Genomic DNA, 20,312 nt, shown 5'->3' with positions numbered 1-20,312 from the left:
AGCCTATGGAGAGAGGAGGGAGAGTGAGGGAGAGAGGAGAGATTCGGCCGAGGATATGGGGACTTCACCTACCTCGTACCTAGTAGTAGAAATGGGTATAAAACTGCGCTGCTACTATCAACTTAGTAGTAGCGCGGGTTTATACCCCTCGCTGCTACTATGACATGTCTCGGGGGGCATGGTAGAGACCGCTTAGTAGTAGCGAGGGCTAAAAACCCGCGCTACTACTATCAACTTAGTAGTAGCGACGGGTAAAAACCCGCGCTACTAGTAAGTAGCAGTAGCGAGGGGTATAAATACGCGCTACTAGTAAGCGTCTGCCTATAAGCTTTCCCTAGTAGTGTTGTATTGAAGATCAAAGAGAGGGAATAAGCCATCTAGCTAATCACTATGGATCTGTAGGTCCGTGGCAAACTACTCACACATCATCGGAGATGCAACAAGGTTGATGTAGAGGCCATCAGTGATCCATACGCATCCGCGGACAATGATACGGGAGCCGAGCATCCAATGCTTGTCGTAAACACATTCAGACGTAATTAATTCAAACACAACAAAGTTCATGCAAACGGGCATAAGTTTGATATAATTTACATAAATCGGACGACATTTCATCTGTTCAACTAAAACCTAAAAAAATCCTAAACTAATGTGTAACGGATGGTGACCTCATACACCTAGTAGGGCTGGCTGGAGGCACCCCCATTGTTGTCCTTGTCTTCGTCGTCGTATTCGGAGTGGTCCTTCCAACGGTGAAAGGGTGCGGAGACGCCACAACCCTACCCGAGCGTCGCCTGGTCCTCACAAAGGAGCCGCTCCACTTCCTCCTGTGATGTGAGGAGGGTTGCCTTGTTCAACACTGGCCCTAGTTGGGTTGCTCTACCCTTTCCCTTGTCGACGGCGATGGCGGTGTCATACAGGGAGTACTCCTCCCCAATCTTGGCGAGCTCCTCGTCGAGGCGGCACAGTCGCCATACATATGTCTCCACTGTGGTTATTGATCAGTAACGACACAGAACTCCACGAGGTTGGGTTCGTGAGGACCCAGGCCAGCGCCTCGTCGGATTTCGTGAACACTGTGTTACGCCGCTTCCCTGGTCGCCCTATCCTCTGTCGTGACAATGCTCCACGACGACGAGGAGCTACTGCCACCGCGACCGAGGTAGTGAAGGAGGTTCTCGCATGCCTTCGCGGTCGATGGGGGCACATCCTCCTTCACAACTTTGCCGTGTGAGACTCAGCGGGACAGCCAATGCATACCAGCTGTGCGGCGGTGACTCCAACTCCTCCTTCATGCAGCGTCTGATTTGGATGTCGTGAGTGCCCCGAAGGGGAGGCTCTGCCTTGACATGTCAGAGGGGCTAAGATGCTAGCTCCACCTTGACACAGTGGTGAGGCAGTGACGCCGGCTCCACCTTCATGTGGTGGAGCGGCGGTGAGGGCAGCGCCAAACCATGGCACTTGAGAGACAGCTCGATCATGATCTCTATTTGTGGCTAGTACTGTTGTGTCGTCGATGCCTCCGCGAGGAGGCACGACTGTGGATTTTCCTCCTCCTTGTCGCCGTAGGAGAGGATGATCTCCTCCTCCCCGAAGGTGCTGGGAACTGTGGAGGATGATGGCCTCGAAGAATGACGGCAACAGTACCATGATCCGAATCTGGAAGGAGAACTGGCGCCGCCAACCGGCGCGGATAGTGATGTGTGTGGCCAACGAAAATAATAGGAAGAGGAACAGTGTCTAGAAGGATGGCGGCATTTAGATAAGTAGATGAGTGCGATTAATTGGAAAAAATTCACCGACAGCGGTGTAGCCTTGCGCCGGTTGGTGTAGATTGAATGGTAAAATTCATCCTACTCCACAATGCATTGTTGGAGCTCATATTCATCTAAATGGATTCTTCACATCGATGTGGTGCTGCTGGTGGGACCGTTTGGCTAGGGGAGCTACGGTACAGCCGAGATGATCGTGTGAGGTTGCTTGGGTTTTGTGTAAGCCATCTCTTCCAAGGAAAAAGGAAGAGTGACCTCTTCAGCCTCTGGCAGCTCAAAGAGTGGCTCTTCGTCCTTCAAGATTACGTCTTCGGTCAACAGGAGGCCAACCAAGTCATAAAATTGAAAAATTTGAATTAGGTCATATATTTTCGGAATTGGTTAAATAATAATAATATTTTTAAAGAAATCTCGTGGCCGAGGGGTGAGCGAACCAGACTGCCGCGGAGTGCCTGGCGGTACACCTGGCCATCCCTCGGGCCGGGCCAACCAAAACCCGACGCAAAAAACCCAGGCCCGAGCCCGGCCCGGCCCGGCTGTCGGGCCTAAAAAATCAGGCCAGAGCCCGGCCCATCACGCTAAAAGCCCGTCGGGCCTCTTCCTTAGATGGCAAAAACGATGAGCCCGGGCCCGGCCCAGCCCGTGCTTCGTGCTCAAAACCTAGGCCCGAGCCCGGCCCGTGGACAAGGTCGGGCCGGGTCGGGCTTTTTCGGGCCGACCGGGCCGGGCTGCCCATGGCCAGGACTACGTGGCGGTAGGTCAAATCCCGGAGGTCACGGACGTGCGTGGCGCCAAGATGGGAGGCGGAGCAGCCGAGGGCAGCCGGCGTCGCTGAGCGTGGCCGACGCGGCGCGGCGAGAAGATAAGTTTGCCCTCAATCCTTGCCTCGCCCCTGCAAGGCTGCATCGATTTCACACCGCCATTTCACTGACCCCTAGTTGAATTGACCCAAAGTGACACCTCTTGCAAGTCTGGACTCTGGAGACATGTATTTCGCTTATCTGCAAGTTTACGCTCAAATTAAATTTCAAGTTGAAGGACCTATGAACCTCTTTCAGCACAAGTTTAGGGATTTGAGCAGTAATCTCTTCTAGAGGGTAAAACCCTGAATCTTGTTAAGTCAAACTTAGATGATACGTACATACTTCAAGTAATATTTGTTTCGGTACAACCGTTCCAAATTTGTAGAACACCTGACCTGTGACATTAGTGTCCGCAACCAGCAGAGGATCACATCAGTCAGTTGAATATTGCGCTATTATCTCGTTTTCTTATACTATCTCTGGTTTCCTTCTACAAATACTAAAAGTGCAAAATATCCTCAAGGCCTGTTTTGCAACATTGTAGTAACATTTTTCACCTATAAATTCCCATGCACAAGAAAATCAATGGAATTTTGTTCACCTCACCAGTCTGCTGCTGGGAAGCCCCAGCCAAAATATAAAAAACCCTTGGACTCGTCAAGTTTAAGGCAGTAGAAGAATTTCCCTCACCATCCTTTTGCAAGTATTTCTTGTCCATCACGGGCCATGGCTTCCAAGTCCCAACCCCCAGCAGTAATCCCCCATTACAACAGGAACCTCTTTCCAACTATACCTCTTGTGATTCTTAATACAATATCACGAGCGGTTGGACTACTAGGAGTTTATTATGGAAAAGAAGAGAAAAAAAATGAGTCTTTTTACGGTACCCTCGTACTCCCCAAAGCCTATGTGGAGTACCAACTAAATCCAGCCATTAATATTGGAGGGCGTTAGAGACATTTTACAGTTCACGTGGCGGTTTGATTACCCTAATCCAATTAACTTGTGTCTATGGCGCCGCCACAGCGACCAAATCAGCCGCCGCCATCTCAGTTTCTGAGATCCGTCGCCGTTGTTATAGACGAATCTGCCGGCGCTGCTGAAATCAAAACGATCTCCTTTGTTATAAATGAGTCTGCCGGCGTTACTGAAATCAAATGGGCCGCCCCTGTAATTTGCTGATCATAAATTCCCCCATGTTCATATTCAATCAACAGTATTGATTGACGGTAAACTAACGTGATTCAGAAACCGTTGTTGGATCGTTCATGACTGCATGATTTTGTGTTTCTCTTCGCCAAGGGAAGAAGGACCATATGCTGGTGCATGATCGAAGAACTCGCTGGCGCATGATCGAAGGTGCATAAGTTGGAGCATGATCAAAGAACTCGCTGCAGCTGACCGCCGGAATAGCATCATACTAGTCATCAAACTTTGGATCTGAGTCTAGCTCTTGTACATGACGAATATACCCTCATAATTAAGGTACTCCCTGGTATTTGGCTGCAGTACTCCTCGATGCTTATAATGGAGTACCATTTAAGCACGCCCGTTGGATCTGAACAAATGGATGACTCATATTAAACTCAGGGTACTGTAAAAGAACTCGAAAAAAATGGCGAGATCTCAACTGTTTAGAAACTAACATTTTCTATAACCTGCAAAAAGGGCTGCATCAACAACCTTCTCCCTAACCCGGAGATGGAAAATAGGTTGTGAAACTATTGCAGTGTGGGCTTTATAACGAAATTGCCCCTGGGGTTGGCTATAAGTAGCCAATGTGCTGGAGAGTTTCACACACACAGAGCTTAGTGCTAACACAAGTTCATTACTCCCTCTGTTACGGTTTAGACTACCCACAGTGGGAGTAAGGCCCTGTTTGGTTCCAAATAAGTCACCAACTTATAAGTCAAAAAGTGCAAAAAGTGACTTATTTTACCAAACGGACCCAACTTATAAGTCACCCCAACTTATAAGTCATAAGTTGCTTCACCCCAACTTAAAACTTATAAGTCACCCCTTTTTACGTGGGTTCCATCACTTTTATATTAAAAAACAAGGTGGAAAGGTGTGGTCAGGTGATAAATAAGTCAGATGACAATCAAACAGGCGTGACTTATAAGTCACTGATTTTAAGTCAGGTGACTTATTGGAACCAAACAGGCCCTAACATAGATGGTAACATCACACTTATCTAGGCAAAATAGATGATGTGGCATGTAATTAATGAAGAAAGAGAGGCATGTGGTAACATAGCTAGTTACTGTAACATCACACATATCAAGAAAAGATGAGTCTACAACGTAATAAATGAAGTGGTGCATGACACAACACATATGTTATTATCCACTGTGGAGGTAGTAACATAGACTAGTAACATATGCATGTTACTAGTCTAAGTTACTACCCATTATGACTAGTCTAAGGCGTGCTTGGAAATTCTCCGAAATCTAGGTGGTTATCTATTGGTTGTGAGATGGGCTAAAAAATAGCATTCACACTACGCATGCATATAAAAATAGTATATCGGAGTACTAATTAGCTACTAGAAATAAATGCAATGCGTCCTAAACCTTGTCTATTGTGGAAACGCATGTAAATTTAACTGTGTCTTCTAACCTGTGATGGAGGGAGTATATGAGATAAGACACTAATTAATGAAAGAGCTCCCACGGTTTTCTCCCCATACACTGTTTATTGTCCTTATATGCCTGTGCATTGTGCCTATTATCTGTGATTGTCGTATGTGTGATGTGGAATGATGGGATTGTCGATTGATGATTAAACGACTGTGGTTTCACAACATCCAGTGTATTTTTATTCAGGTGTAAGTGTAACCGTGTAAGGCTGTAGTTCTGAAACCAAGACCGGATATCCAAACACTCATTTCCAGACCGAGCCCATTAATTTTATCCGGTTTTGGGTTCAAAACTGGCTTTCCAACTGGGCCCTAAACTTCGGGTAGTTAAACTTTTTCTTTGGAGAAAATAATTGCACAGCAGCTCTCTTATTCTGTTTAACTATATTTATATCTTTAATATTCCTCTGACCACAAACTATGCTTCCATAATGCTCACCATGTACTCTGATTTTCAACAGGATAAAAAGAAATTTTGGGACGCAGTCGACATGACTATACTTGGGGGCATCACGGTCATTAGTGGCATCAATGAGTGTGTCAATTTGTTTTAGTGGGCCAGATCTGCTATTTCATCTCTTCGCTCCCGATGGAGTGGCACAGAGGAGCAAACGCTTCAGGATGAAGTACTGCACTTGCAGAGTGGCCTACTACGCCTTAGGGATACACTTCCTGCAATGTGCGACCTCATTGATCGAGCAGAGTGGAGGATCCATGAACAGTGCGTGGCCAAGCTCCTTCCAAAACTCAGGGATGCAGTGTATGATGCTGATGACCTTCTTGATGAGTTTGGATGGTATGAGCTGAAGGTGGCCGTGGAGGGCAATGCAAGCCAAAGCCCTTTTGTTGACTTCTTTAACAGTGTTATTCAAGGTAGCTTCAACAAAGTGGAAGATATCCAGAAAAGACTGAAAAATCTTTCTAGGCAGCTGGAGGAGATGGGTTTGCGTGAAGAGACACCGCACTTTGATAAATCAGTCAGGCCAGATACTAGCTCTTTGCCCGATGAGACAAAAATATTTGGTCGTGACCTGGAGCTGAAGCAGGTGATAGGATTGCTTGGTGTACCTACAAATATTAGCGGGGCTCATCTCAAACGCAAGAGAGCAAGTACTGTAGTGAGAGGGTCGACAAGTACATCAAGCAACATTAGTAATGAATCAAGAATACCAAGCATTCCTGTTTTGCCAATAGTTGGACTTGGGGGTGTCGGAAAAACCACTTTGGCCCAACATATCTGCAATCATCAACAAGTGAAGTCTTACTTTGACTTGGTAATTTGGATTTGTGTCTCAGATGACTTTGATGTGACAAGGTTAACCAAAGAGGCCGTGCAAGCCTCTTCTGATAATTTGGATTCTCTTCAACGCGCTCTTTCAAAGAATGTGAGGAACAAAAGGTTCTTGATTGTCCTTGATGATATGTGGGATGATGCCTTGAAGGAAAATGGGCTGTGTTGGAAGAGGTTTTGTGCACCTTTGAGAAATGTGATACAGGGAAGTATGATTTTGGTCACCACTAGATCTCCAAAGGTTGCTGATGGAGTGGGGACAATGGAGCCCTTTATATTGGATGGTTTGAAGGATGATGTCTTCTGGAATTTCTTCAAACTATGTGTGTTTGGATCTAAGAGTTCGAACAGTGAACCTGAGCTAGAGCTCATTGGTAGAAGCATACTTCCTAAACTGAAAGGTTCTCCTTTAGCAGCCAAAACTCTTGGTCGCCTGTTAAAAATGAACCTTCATGTAACACACTGGAATAAAATACTAGAAAGTGAATTGTGGGAGTTGAGACAAAATGAGACTGAAATTTTGCCAGCACTTCGGTTGAGCTACATGTATTTACCATTCCATTTGAAGAGATGCTTCTCGTTCTGTGCTGTATACCCTAAAGATCACAAATTTGAGAAGGACTATTTAGCTGAAATTTGGGTAGCAGAAGGCTTGGTTGAACCTCAAGGTGACATTCCGATTCAAGATATTGGCTGCCAGTACTTCGAAGATCTTGTAGAACGTTCCTTCTTTCAGAAAGTTCGTGATACTTACGTAATACATGACTTGCTGTATGACATGGCACAACTAGTTTCGGAGCATGACTGCTTTGTCATTAAAAATATGAGTGACTTCCAGAAAGTTCCTCAGGACGTTCGTCATCTTTCAATACTCTCTAGCACAAAATTTGACCGTTCCACATTGCTGAGTCTATGCAAGCACACAAAACTCCGTACACTATTTTGCAACAAGTCTTTAAGGAATAAGACTGTAGCTTCTGTTGTAGTTCATTGGTTCAATGAACTTCGGCATATGCGTGCAATCATTTTTTCTGCCATTGAGGAGTTACCAGATAGTGTTGGCAACTTGAAGCATCTCCGGTACCTGAAAATCTCCAGAGCATGTCCTTTCGACAGCCTTCCTTCAGCAATTTGTTGCCTGTATAATTTGCAGATTTTCAGTGCTAGCGAATGCAAGCTAGAAAGCTTGCCCAGTGACTTCAGTAAATTGATCAGCTTACAGAGATTTGAATCAAATGGATTTCAATATGATCAAGACTGTCCACTAAATTTTGATGCAGACAGTGAACGGGGACTACGAATGAGAGTGCTAAAGAATGTGACCCAATTTTGTGGAGATTTGGAGATATGCAATCTGAGCATGCGAAGCAAGGATCATGCAGCACAGGTTGAACTAAAGAATAAGCGATATCTTAATGGCCTCACCTTGGGGTGGTCTTTATCCACACAGGGGCACAGTGAGATTGAAGTGCTTCAAGTTCTACAACCTTCCATCAATCTCAAATCTCTGCTCCTGCGGTGTTATCCAGGTGTATCTCTCCCAAACTGGTTTCAGCCACAAAACTTAGCTAATTTAACATCACTATCGTTGCATAACTGTGATGGACTCGAGAGCATATCATTTTCCAGGATCTCACAGCGCATAAACCTAAATGATATGCGTGCGGTGCCAATTGACAACAATAATGACAGTATTGGTACTTTCTTGGCCCTGACAGTCATATCCATTTACATGTGCAAGAATGTATCAAGCCTTGAACAAGTGCTACATCCAGCTTCTGTACCAGCCATCAAGAAAATAACAATTCAATATTGCAATAAGTTAGTATCAGTGCCAACTGAGAGGTTTGAGGACTTGCATTGCCTTGAAGAATTATACGTGAGTGATTGTCCAAATATTTACTCCTATGGTTTGGTGGCGCCCTCCCTCGAGAGGCTCGTGCTGGGTAGTTCTGGGAATCTTGCAGGAAATATAGAATGCTCGTCCCTAGTCTGCCTTTCTTTGTCATGTCACTGCGTGACATCCATCGAACCACAAATGTGGAGTCTTCCAGCTCTACTAGAGTTGAACATTACAGGGTGCAGATCTCTTACATCTATTGGACAACCTGAACCTTTCTTCACTAACATTTCTCGTGGCGGAGGCACCACCAGCGTGATATTCTCATCTCTTACTTCCATAACCATTTATGATTGTGAGAAACTGTCAACCATTGATGACCTTCTAACAGAAGAATATCTACCTGCTATCGAGAGCATTCTTGTTGGACGCTGTGGCAAGTTAATTTCCCTATCCAGTGAAACGTTTGGAAGTTTCCCTTTCCTGAAGGATTTGAAAGTTCATGATTGCCCAAGTATCAACTGGCAAAGTGGATTGGCGCTCCCATCATCCCTCCAAAGACTCTACTTACGGTCATGTGGGGATATCTCCGCATGGGTTCCCAGTAGCCTAGAGAACCTCGCATCCCTTGTTTCACTGCAGATGATTGAATGTCCACGTGTAGTGTCCATTCCAGGAGAAGTTTGGAGCAGTGATCTCACGTCACTCAAGGAATTGAAGATTGAGGATTGTCCAGACCTTGTGTCAATTGGTGGGGCAAATGCAATTGCAGAAATAAATATTGTGTGTATTTCTGGCTGTCCAAAGATGAAGGAAAATGCTTATGTGATGAGAGGGCGCTTCTAGATCTGATGGGAGAGTCACTCATTCTCTATGGCAGTGGCAGGTATGTTCTAGCGAGTCCATTGCCAGATTTTACTCATATTTTCTTTCACTCTCTAGTTAACTATGAAAACATGCATGAAGCTGCATACGCTGGGCATCTTGTTCATAATAACTGTACGTGTAACCTGTTGCCAACAGTTAATCATTTTTGCTCCAGAGTTTGGTCACCCTTGACTCATTAATCTTTTGGTTCCAAATAATTCAAAAGACAAAATGAGTTTGCAAATAACATAGGCATCCAACTAAATTGGCTTCCAAATAAGCTAGTTCAAAGGATGAAATGTGTGACGAAATATGAAAACCCCCTTTATGCATAAGGTGTTATGCCAATTTCTCCTCATCGCAGCCTGTAGAACCATTTTTTTTCCCGCAGAATTTTTTTGCTCGAACTACTTTACTAATAAATTCTTTCTTTTTATGTTACTTCTTGGGAATCAAGAATCAAATGTCTTGGAAGACCAATCGGAAGAAGAAGTTTTTCGCACAATTCACTCTAGGCCATTGTAAATTCTCTTACAGCGTGTTTGGCAGCTTGAGGAAAAGGCATGGGAATTTTTAAGTGGGAGTTAGCTGAGAGATTCCCGTCCATCATCAATTCCCCTGTCCTCCAATCAAACAAGGGAATTTAAACCCCATGCCCTCCTAATTCCCATTCCCTAAAACACTACTTCCCCCGAAACAAACAGGCTCTTAGTTTACTCCAGGGCTGCTCATTCAACCATTTCTCTGTTTAGGAGTACGTAATAACCACCAGCTCGATCCCAGTTCCCAAGGAAGGTAACAATCTTGTTTCAAAATTACAAAATACTTAGCTGCAGCTTGGAAGTTGCAACTTTTGTTGTGTATATGCATGTGTGTTGCCTGTTTAAACCAAATATTCTCCCCCAAGGGAATTTTTAGATTTTCTGTCTCGCAGCTTAATTTCTTCATCCTTGCAAATAAACTGAATAAATAAAGGGTTTAACGTGGCTATTCTGACCAAAATATTTGGTGAACTGGCCAAGATATTTTTCTTTATATATAAACTCGATGGTTATCACGCCAATTACAGGCGGAGGAAGTTCAACAGTTTTTGTTATGCGCACTGTTGCGTGGCGCTGAACGAGCGGTGCTAGCTACACCTCGTGTCCTAATTTCACTTCGATCTTACACTGACTATCCGGTTTGAGCCAACGAAGACAACGTGGCTTACACGCGCTGCACTAGCTCAGTGGCGACGTAACGCATGCCAATAATCGGTCGCACGATACTGATTTGCAAAGTACGTAAGCACGAGCACTAGTAGTCGTAGACTCGTACTCCAGCAGTCATCGTCGTCGTCGTGGTCATGGCCTCGTGGGTGGCTAAAACAAAATGGGCATCGCTGTCGCTTAACTCGCAGTGGCCAATCCGTGCAAGCCACTAACCCATCGGCGCAGCGAGCTACAAGCAGGAGACGGACCTGGTCAGTTCCTGCGTGAAATTCCCATCGATCGCCGCCGCAACCGTGCGTCATCTATTCTGCCTGGGCAGGCACCATGCAGTCGCGCCGGCGGCACGCCGCCGCCGCGGCCCTCTCCGTCACGGCGCTCCTCGTCTTCATCTGCGTCCAGGCCGGCCTCGTTGCATTCCCTCTGCGCGATACGCGCTCGCGCTCCCTGCTCGTGCCGCCGCGCTGGCTGCCCCTCGGCCTCCGCGCCGTCCGAGCCGAGACAGCCACGCCGGCGGGCGCGGGAACGGAGGCCGTGCTGCTTCCGGGCTGGGAGGTCATCGCCCTGGTCCGACGACCCGACGCCGCCAGTGCACCCGTACAAAACGCCACGTGTGTGTTCCGGGGCGGGGCGTCGTCCCCGGCGCGCGCGCTCGGGCCGCTGCCGGCGACCGGCCGCCACGCTTACAGCTGCATCATGCCCGAGCCAACGCGGACTCAGCAACATGACGCGCCGCTCGTGCTCTTCTCCGCCTCCACGGTAGGTAACGCCGACGATGGCGCCTCAGGCCGCTCGCCGGAGATGCTGAAGTGGAGCGACCGCATCGTGTATGAGTCCGTCGTGATCGACGGTGGTGACGTGCTCGTCTTCGCCAAGGGCGTCAACCGACGGAAAAAAGTCAACCGCCCGGCTGCAGACATCCGGTGCCTGTACTACCGTGGCGACGCCGGTAACGCCGTGGCCTCGCTGCCGGCCACCACCTCGGCGCAGCAAGTCTTCCGGTGCCCGCCTCCACCGGCAACGACTCCGGTAGACCGAGAGCTGCGCGTCACGCTTGCCGTGGTCGGAGAGGAGCCCATCCCCTCACTGGCCACCTACGATCCTCCACGGCGCCCCGACTCGTCGCCGGCGACCGGATCAACGCCGTCAGGGAAGAGGCTGATTTGCGCCTGCACCATGGTCCGGGACGTGGCCAAGTTCCTGCGGGAGTGGGTGGTCTACCACGCGGCCGTGGGCGTGGACCGGTTCTACGTCTACGACAACGGGACCGAGGATGACCTGGTGGACCAGGTGCGCCATCTCACCTCGGACGGATTCGAAGTCTTCACTATGACCTGGCCCTGGCCCAAAACTCTAGAGGCCGCGCTGTCACACGGCGCAGCAGTGCATCGAGATTCGTGCGAGTGGATGGTCTTCATCGACGTCGACGAGTTCCTCTTCTCTCCACACTGGGTCCATCCAGAGAACCCTACGAAATCTATGCTCCATTCGATCACAACCGTCGAAAAAGACATTGGACAGGTGTCCATGTGGTGCGCGGATTTTGGCCCCTCGGGCCAGACCGTGCACCCAAAGGAGGGGGTCACCCAGGGCTACACATGCCGAAGGCAGATCATGGAGCGGCGCAAGTCATTGGTCCGGCTCGACGCGGTGGACCGGTCGCTGACTAACTCGGTCCACTACTTCATGCTTCAACCAGGGTTTCGAAGCAAATGGAGCACGCGAATTCGCGTGAACCACTACAAGTACCAAGCTTGGGACGAGTTCAAGGTGAAATTCCGCCGCCGAGCTTCGACATACACCGTCGATTGGACCGACAAGAAGAACCTCCGTTCCAATGACCGGACCCCGGGTTTAGGGTTTGAGGCAGTCGAGCCGGCTGGTTGGCCGCACAGGTTCTGCGAGGTGAATGACACTTTGCTCCGCGATGTGACTCGCAGATGGTTCGGCCTTGGATTTGGAAATAAGCTGGGTAGGCGACGAATAATCGGTACAACTCCTGGCTCATCATATAATGTATGAAAACATGATCAAGAGACATTGATCTATCTCTCTGGTGTGTACAAAAGCTTCTTATGTACAAATTGTTCATTTCAGCTAGTCCAGATGGACCAGATCATGGAATACATGGCATGTTTTTCAGTGGGCATAAACACAGTGCATTTGGCAACGCAAAAGTGCTGCCATCAGATTGGGTGAGTTGTTAAGGCCGAGTCACTCTTCTCCACCATATCCGGGTCTTCACCGAGGTCTGAGAGTGTTCTTCGGGGCACTGATCCATGGGGTGCCCGCAACCGCGAACCTCCATGGCGCCATGACATGCTCGGGCGATGCATACTCGATTCCGACACGGGGGCCAACCAAAATGTTCTCAGGTTCTGGTGCATCCAGAACTTCCAACCCACCTGAGACAGAAAACAAAATGGTGGATAAATATGCATTGACGACATCTGACAGATTCAGGCAATATTGGAGATAGCTCAGTTTTACCGGGTGTATATAGTGGATGGTTCGACCAGTCGGTGGAAAGCCCCAGAGCTTGGCCGACCTGAATAAGAAGGCAAGAACAGTTATGACACAGTGTTATAGGAACAACCATAATAATTCAGAAAACAAAAGCTTTGATGTCGAGCAGTGTACACCTTTCCTGGTCCTGTAAGTAGGATCGGTTTCTCGGTTTGTTGGCCACGACGCTGCTGAATAATTTCCAGTCCTACAGTAATTTCATAGGAAGTAGCAGCACTCAGCTCAAACTAGATGTTACAAAGGAGAAAGGAGTGCTGACAGGGGACAAATTGGCCTTTTTACACAGCCAAAAACATGTGTTGTCAGTTTGCTACAAAAGAACATCATTTATCGTGCAAATATGTAATTTGATTTGTGGAACTGGCATTTGGTATATGATGTTCTACTCCAGCTGTCTAATGTCAAAACTCATTTTGCTTCTTTTCCCAAATTAGGGTATTATGGAATTAGGAAACTTAGGAGGAAAGATGGCTATATCTTCTATGTTCCTCTTGCTCGCATAATTATGTCTCGTAAACTCCCATCTTTTGGCAGTGGGGCGACAAAAGTAAATCTAAAAAAATTCTATGTTTCTCACACATGCTTCGAGAAACACACTCTCTGACTCAGATTAGTATAGTTTCTCACATAAGAAGGGTATTTCAGCAATGCTTTGGGTGAAGAAAAAAAAATCAGGAATAAAGAACCAACTCCAGCATTGCCCCTAACATTCAACTAAAGCAACAAATTGCGGTTACAGTATTATCTTCTATAAAAAAAGAGGCGCCTCATGGAATTTCAGTCAAGGTTCAAACCAAATCACCCCAAATCCTTATCTATTTCACTTGTTGTTAGTACATATGTGCATGTAAAAAAGTAACTGCTGGTAGATATCCATGTGCAGTCAGTGAGGAATGCATACCACTAACTGGGGCACACGCTCGGATCAGAACAGCAGCTCCGACGCCCTCTTTGTCGGCAACAACATTGAGCATCATGTGGAGTCCATAGCATAGGTACACATATGCATGCCCTCCTGGTCCAAACTACAACACATGAACGAGGAAAACCTCAGCGGGTCTCAAAGGTCAAAATCCTCCCTATTACCATTTCACAAGATCAACAATGACAGGAAGCACCGGCCTTACCACAGGAGCAGTTCTCGCCGTGATGCCGAACCGGCCATGGCACGCGGAATCGTTTGGCCTGTAAGCCTCCACCTGAAACCAAGATGAGCAATAGATCAAAAATGACACAAGTTGATACTACTCTGCTAAGTTTGAGAAGAAATAAGGTATGCTCATGCCACCAAACTAGAATTACACAACAAGATGCTACTGGCACATTTCAATCAAAATGTGCTCCAGTTATTGCAACATTGTTAACTTTGATCCAGCAAGATGCGGCATTTGTCAAGTACAAGCACCTCTCCACGCCAAAAAGAAAAGAAAAGATTGCGAGCACCTCGGTGATGCGGAGGACGACTTGGTCGCGGCGCAGGAGCTTGCCGAGGAGGCGGGGGGCGAGGTCGAGCGCATCCACCTCGAAGAACTCGCGAGGCAGAGCCATACCTGCGGCAGACTGCGGGGACACCGCCGGCGGTGAGAGGGGTGACGGCGTGGCCCTGGCCGCCACCAACGCCCGCGCAGCCTCGGCCTCTCCGGCGGCGAAGTCAGCGGCGAGGAGGCGGCTGCGGGGCCGCTGTTTCTTCCTGGGGGAGGATCGCTTGAAGCTCGGGGGCGTGGCCGCGCCTGGGGTGGTCATCGGCGGTGGCCCTCCGGCGGCCGGCGGCGAGCGGCGGCGTGGGGGTTTGAGTTGGGGAACGGGAGGGTGAGGCTGGACGGCTGGGATGGAACGGAGGGGCTTCATCGACGTCAACTGTGATGCCGCACAGCTCAGGCATTCCCGGTTTGAGATGGTCAAGAAATTTTATTTTATTTTTGAGCTAGAGATGGTCAAGACTTGAAAAAGAAAAGATTGGAGGAGCCTCTAGTTGTTTTGTATTTTTCGTCTTGGCGCCGGTTGTTCGTTTTCATTCCAAAGCAATTGTCAACTCACAAAAGGACAATCAATGTCAAAGGTTTAAGTTGTGGATTATGCTTTTTCTTGGCTCACTCTACCTAATTGTAGTTGGATTTATTCTATTGGTATATGTTTATTTTGCATATATAGGCTAGTACATCAATAATTCTAGGGGATGACATCTTAAGCTGTTGGGATTGTACCTTCTAAAAAGAAGGATTGGATAGGCGATTCTGTTGTTATACCTGCGTTTGAGGTAAGTTGGATAATGACACTGAAGCTGGATAACGACATCGGAGTATTAGTAAGGGAAAAGAAAGCATAGTCATCTCATTTTTTTCGTCGGCGGTTTGGCAGCATTGTCTCCTGATCTATGATTGTGTCGATAACCCCCAAGGTTGATGGTGGCAACTTGAAGTGGGAGATGTTGCGTCCATCTACTCATCCTCACTAGTACCCCTTTTTCGACCATCATTTCTCCTTCATCCATCATGCTTTATCAATCTTTGTTGCAAATCACAACCAACACCATGTTCCCCCTCCTCATATAAAAAGCTATTTCGCATTCTTTATCTCAATAGTAATTACTTCGTTCTACAATAAACCAAATGTTAACACACAAAAAGACATAGAATTTCAGTGAGGCTACATCAAAATTTATATGAATGTTAACTCACAAGTAGATATACAAAGTCTCGTGGTTAGTAGGGACTAGAATAGAGGTTGGACTATAATTTGTACGAATGAAGCCTACTAAATATTTTTTGCTAATAGTTTGCATTCGCTTCTATCTGAATGAGTAGACTTTATTGAACTTCATTTGCGTCTTAACTCGTCACTTTGTCAGTCGTGTGGTTAGCTATGATCGAGTGAGGTCTGTTTTAAACATTTAACTCACGTGGCTCGTAGAAATCGACCCCTAACATCTCAATCCCTAAAACCATTACGTAGTACTCACGGATCTCGGTCATTCTTCAACCCCGGATGTTCTTCCGTATGAATTAAAGATTTAAAACAAACTTCACTCGCTATCGTCTCTAGAGGAATTCGTGATAGTTGAGTAATTGTATACATGGCTACCTGCTTTTGACGGGAGTAGGACGGCGACATTAGATTTGGAGTATGAAGAAGGGCAGAGGAAACGCAGCCATCAATCAAAACGTGTGACCACCAAGGTGGAAGACGAAATCTGAGCCGTCCATCAGGAAGATCCCACTGTTTTTTTTTTGTTTGTTGACCTCCAAAGAGGGGAACATTTTCGAAGCTTTGTCCCGTAGATATAAAGGCGAACTTGGAAATATCCGGTGCGCCTGCTGAGAAGGGCGAAGGCAGCCAAAACCTGACCTCCCACTCCCAGCCGGCCGTACCCGACGTCGGAGTCAAGGCGTACGGACGGCCATGGAGGGCGACGACCGGAGCGCCCCGCTGCTGGCCAACGGCGCCGGACGGCCGTCGCTCCGGCGGCGCGACTCGGCGCGGTCGCTGCGCAGCAGCTTCCTGCGCCGGCTGCCGGACAAGATGCGCACCGAGCTGGACCCCGAGCGCGGCGCCGACGTCGACGTCGCCCGCGTCAAGGACCTCTCCCAAGGTAACCTCCTCCCCCAGCTCGCCGCTTGCTTAATCCATGGAGGAGCGCCGCGACAAGTTCGTCCCCCAATTTTTGCCGCGCGCAGGTGAGAGGGAGTACTACAGGAAGCAGCTCGCCGCGCTGAGGACCTTCGAGGAGGTGGAGGCCCTGTGCATGCCCGGCGAGTTCGGCTCGGACGACGATGGCGACCCCGACGCCGACGACGCCGACGACGAGGAGCAGAAGCAGAGCGAGTTCGCCATGAAGATATCCAACTACGCCAACATCGTCCTCCTGGCCTTCAAGGTGATTGATTGATTGGCTCAATTGCGCGACGGGGGAAGCGAAATCGATCGCTCTGACGCTCTGATTCTGACTCGTTCGGGCTGCAGGTGTATGCCACGATCAGGACGGGGTCCATGGCGATCGCGGCGTCCACGCTGGACTCGCTGCTGGACCTGATGGCCGGCGGCATCCTCTGGTTCACGCACCTCTCCATGAAGAAGGTGAACATCTACAAGTACCCCATCGGCAAGCTGCGCGTCCAGCCGGTGGGGATCATCGTCTTCGCCGCCATCATGGCCACTCTAGGTGCGAAGTGAGCCCCAAATCTCCCCACAGACTCACAGTTCTTTCTTGCTTCTTGTCGGTCACAAATCGAAGTGAATTCCGTCCCTCAATTCGTGCCAGGCTTCCAGGTCCTGGTGCAGGCGATCGAGCAGCTGGTGGAGAACGAGCCCGGCGACAAGCTGACCTCGGAGCAGCTGACATGGCTCTACTCCATCATGCTCTCGGCCACCGCCGTCAAGCTCGCCCTCTGGTTCTACTGCAGGAGCTCGGGGAACAGCATCGTCCGGGCGTACGCCAAGGTGAAAGAAAGAAAGGGACGACCTGGCCTTGCCATTTTTTGAGCCGATGCAGAATAGATTCTTGAGAAAAGTGATGCGGAATTTTTGCCTTGTGCCGTCCAGGACCACTACTTCGATGTGATCACCAACGTCGTCGGCCTGGTGGCCGCCGTCCTGGGAGACAGGTTCCTGTGGTGGATCGACCCCGCCGGGGCCGTGCTCCTCGCCGTGTACACCATTGCGAACTGGTCCGGGACCGTGCTTGAGCAAGCAGGTCTGCTCCCCGAATCTTCTGAATTTATCTTCAGTTGCTGCTCTGGTTCAGTAGAAACTAAACTGGAGCTCTGAATTCTTCTGATCTGTGTAGTCTCGCTGGTGGGGCGGAGCGCGCCGCCGGAGATGCTGCAGATGCTGACCTACCTCGCCATGAAGCACGACGCGCGCGTGCAGCGGGTCGACACGGTCCGGGCCTACAGCTTCGGCGCCCTCTACTTCGTCGAGGTCAGTTCATGGCCACACAGAGCATGCATCTGAAATTCACTTGAGGTCAGTTCATGGAGTACATTCTTCTTCTCCGGGTCCGGCGCCAGGTCGACATCGAGCTCTCGGAGGACATGCGGCTGCGGGAGGCGCACGCCATCGGGGAGTCGCTGCAGGAGAGGATCGAGAAGCTGCCGGAAGTGGAGCGGGCGTTTGTCCATGCGGACTTCGAGAGCACCCATAAGCCGGAGCACACGGTCCGGAGCAGGCTGCCGGCGACCGAGCCCTGATGATGGCGCCTTCCCCTCCAGCATTTGCCAGATCTTGTACAGCGAAAATACACACCTGAAGCTACGGTGTTCTTGTTGTTTTTCTCTTGCGCTGACCTCGAAAAACGCAGCAACGGAGCCATCTGGAAGATGGATATCTCAGTGGAATAATACAGGATTCGCCATTTTTATGGGAGCTGACGCTTGTTCCTTCTTTCTGTCACTTTTTCCCCCTTCTGAATGATGATTCTGTTTTCTTGCTCTGCAACACTAGATTCTGAGCATCTTGATTTTTTTGACGCCAACAACAACAACAACAACAACAACAACAACAACAACAACAACAACAACAACAACAACATAGTCATATGGAAGATGGATATCTCTTGTTCCTATTTTATGGGAGCTAAGAGCATCTCTAATAGGTGCCCTATAATAGGGCATAACCGCTTTCTACACCAAATGCTGCAAATTTGCAACACTTAAGCGGTCGTTACAAAACAAAAAGCAGTCGCGCGAACGTCCAACCGCCGCATGGAACCTTCCCGCACCACCTCTGTTGCCAGATTTACCCCTCGTTGCCGCCGCCGCGCACCGCAACGACTCAATCGGCGTCGTGCAACCCCATTCCGACGCACCACCTTCACGCCACCGCAGCAGCCGCACCGGCCGATATTCGGCCGTCGCAAGTCCCCATCCCAACGCCGCTCCACCTCCGCGCCGTCAGCGTAGTCGCACCAACCTCCAACGCCGCGACTGCAGCACTCCGTTATCTCTTTCTTGTCACCGTGTCGTCGACATGCCGCGGAAGCTCAAGTCCAAAAGCAAGTCGGGCTTCAAGGGGGTGCGTACGTGGGGCTCCGACCACTTTGGTGTAGATTTCAAGTGTGAGAACCATCTCTACTGTCTCGGCACTTTCAAGACAGGCAAGCTCGCCGGGCGAGCCTACAACGTCACCGCTTGGCGGTTCGGCCAGTCGCAGGAGGAAATGAACTTCCGGAAGATCGCAACCCAGGAGGATGCGGAGTTCATCGATCCGCCGATGACCATTGTATCCTGCAATGAGGAGGAGGAGATGACATACGCGTTTTTCCCAACAAGAGCAATGCGGAGGCTATGGCGAGGTTCGGGCAGGAGAATCCACGGTGCGTCCAGTACAAGGAGGAATTCTTCTAGAAGTGAGACCATGAGAAGAAGAATGAGGAGCGAGAGGAGGCTAGCCCCTCGATGGTGATCAACCTCGAGTGGGAGGAGGAGAGTTAAACTCAGCTTTGGAACTCCATCGACACTGACTATGTGGGGGATGAGTAGTGATATTTATGCTTTAGGGTGATCAAGTATTAGGACGATCTTTATGTTTAGAGTTTAAAACGTTGCAATGTTTGGATGTTTTAAAATGTTTGAAATGACTATGCAATGTGCTTTCAAAAAAATTGTTTGCATGTTTGGAGGTGCTCTATTTTAGGGCATCTGTTGGAGATGGATGTTTTGGTGTTGCAAATTTTGCTCCAAGCCAACTTTGGTGCCCTAAAATAGGGCACATATTGGAGATGCAATAACATTTTCTTCCTTCTTTATGTTACTTTCCCCCCTTTCCGATTCTATTTTCTTTCTCTGCAACACTAAATTTTGAGCTTCTTTGTTTTTTTCGATGTCGCAAGAGTGATCAGAGATCCCTAATCATTTGAGTTGTGTACTCCATAAAATGGTGCATGTATCATACATCACCTAAAACTGGAAGAAACTAGTATGATTGTGGATGTGGGTAACTCTATGTCATCAAAGGGGGACTAGAAGAATTTCAGAAATGTACGAAGCTATTAGGGTGAGGACCCATGTGGAATGGTGTCGTGGTGTACAAGTGTCAAGAAAATATAAAACTTGCTATAAAGTGATTAACACTAGCAAGAAAATCTAAAACTTGGTGAATGATTAATCAATGCTACATCACCACAGATTGCCCCCCAAAATTCTATGACCATTCAAAATAGTGAAGGAAATATGCCCTAGAGGCAATAATAAAGTTATTATTTATTTCCTTACATCATGATAAATGTTTATTATTCATGCTAGAATTGTATTAACCGGAAACATAATACATGTGTGAATACATAGACAAACAGAGTGTCACTAGTATGCCTCTACTTGACTAGCTCGTTAATCAAAGATGTTTATGTTTCCTAACCATAAACAAAGAGTTGT

General features: G+C 48.3%; 4 protein-coding genes across 4 annotated transcripts; 3 read left to right on the top strand and 1 right to left on the bottom strand.

Moving 5' to 3' along the window:
- The first annotated feature begins 5,764 nt into the window (after window positions 1-5,764).
- LOC125516897 (putative disease resistance protein RGA4) lies at window positions 5,765-9,190 on the top strand. The gene has a single exon (XM_048682168.1). The coding sequence runs from the start codon at window positions 5,891-5,893 to the stop codon at window positions 9,188-9,190; it is 3,300 nt and encodes a 1,099-aa protein (XP_048538125.1). The 5' UTR covers window positions 5,765-5,890.
- Window positions 9,191-10,599: 1,409 nt separating this feature from the next.
- LOC125514765 (glycosyltransferase family 92 protein RCOM_0530710-like) lies at window positions 10,600-12,446 on the top strand. Its single transcript, XM_048680121.1, has one exon. The coding sequence runs from the start codon at window positions 10,747-10,749 to the stop codon at window positions 12,439-12,441; it is 1,695 nt and encodes a 564-aa protein (XP_048536078.1). The 5' UTR covers window positions 10,600-10,746; the 3' UTR covers window positions 12,442-12,446.
- A 46-nt stretch (window positions 12,447-12,492) lies between these two features.
- LOC125514766 (DNA-3-methyladenine glycosylase) lies at window positions 12,493-14,843 on the bottom strand. The gene is made up of 6 exons (XM_048680122.1): window positions 14,389-14,843; window positions 14,073-14,144; window positions 13,847-13,970; window positions 13,062-13,132; window positions 12,910-12,967; window positions 12,493-12,824 (listed from the first exon to the last, which is right to left on the bottom strand). The coding sequence occupies exons 1-6, from the start codon at window positions 14,791-14,793 to the stop codon at window positions 12,661-12,663; spliced, it is 894 nt and encodes a 297-aa protein (XP_048536079.1). The 5' UTR covers window positions 14,794-14,843; the 3' UTR covers window positions 12,493-12,660.
- A 1,401-nt stretch (window positions 14,844-16,244) lies between these two features.
- On the top strand, window positions 16,245-18,306 carry LOC125514764 (metal tolerance protein 3-like). The gene is made up of 7 exons (XM_048680119.1): window positions 16,245-16,534; window positions 16,620-16,819; window positions 16,906-17,104; window positions 17,204-17,382; window positions 17,485-17,635; window positions 17,729-17,862; window positions 17,952-18,306. The coding sequence occupies exons 1-7, from the start codon at window positions 16,345-16,347 to the stop codon at window positions 18,129-18,131; spliced, it is 1,233 nt and encodes a 410-aa protein (XP_048536076.1). The 5' UTR covers window positions 16,245-16,344; the 3' UTR covers window positions 18,132-18,306.
- The last annotated feature ends 2,006 nt before the right edge of the window (window positions 18,307-20,312 follow it).

The sequence above is a fragment of the Triticum urartu genome, chromosome 6, assembly GCF_003073215.2.
Source record: "Triticum urartu cultivar G1812 chromosome 6, Tu2.1, whole genome shotgun sequence".
Classification (NCBI taxonomy): Eukaryota; Viridiplantae; Streptophyta; class Magnoliopsida; order Poales; family Poaceae; genus Triticum; species Triticum urartu.
Note: the sequence above shows the minus strand (reverse complement) of the source record. Positions and strands in the feature narration are given on the sequence as shown.

Excerpts from the sequence above, each read along its gene's own strand:
- LOC125514766 (XM_048680122.1), bottom strand. The coding sequence starts at position 14,793 with ATGAAGCCCCTCCGTTCCATCCCAGCCGTCCAGCCTCACCCTCCCGTT. Across the intron at positions 13,971-14,072 it reads CGGCGAGAACTGCTCCTGTG|TTTGGACCAGGAGGGCATGC; the intron begins GTAAGGCCGGTG and ends CATGTGTTGTAG. Across the intron at positions 12,825-12,909 it reads CCATCCACTATATACACCCG|GTGGGTTGGAAGTTCTGGAT; the intron begins GTAAAACTGAGC and ends TTTCTGTCTCAG.
- LOC125514765 (XM_048680121.1), top strand. The coding sequence starts at position 10,747 with ATGCAGTCGCGCCGGCGGCACGCCGCCGCCGCGGCCCTCTCCGTCACG.
- LOC125516897 (XM_048682168.1), top strand. The coding sequence starts at position 5,891 with ATGTGCGACCTCATTGATCGAGCAGAGTGGAGGATCCATGAACAGTGC.
- LOC125514764 (XM_048680119.1), top strand. The coding sequence starts at position 16,345 with ATGGAGGGCGACGACCGGAGCGCCCCGCTGCTGGCCAACGGCGCCGGA. Across the intron at positions 16,820-16,905 it reads TCGTCCTCCTGGCCTTCAAG|GTGTATGCCACGATCAGGAC; the intron begins GTGATTGATTGA and ends TTCGGGCTGCAG. Across the intron at positions 17,863-17,951 it reads GCGCCCTCTACTTCGTCGAG|GTCGACATCGAGCTCTCGGA; the intron begins GTCAGTTCATGG and ends GTCCGGCGCCAG.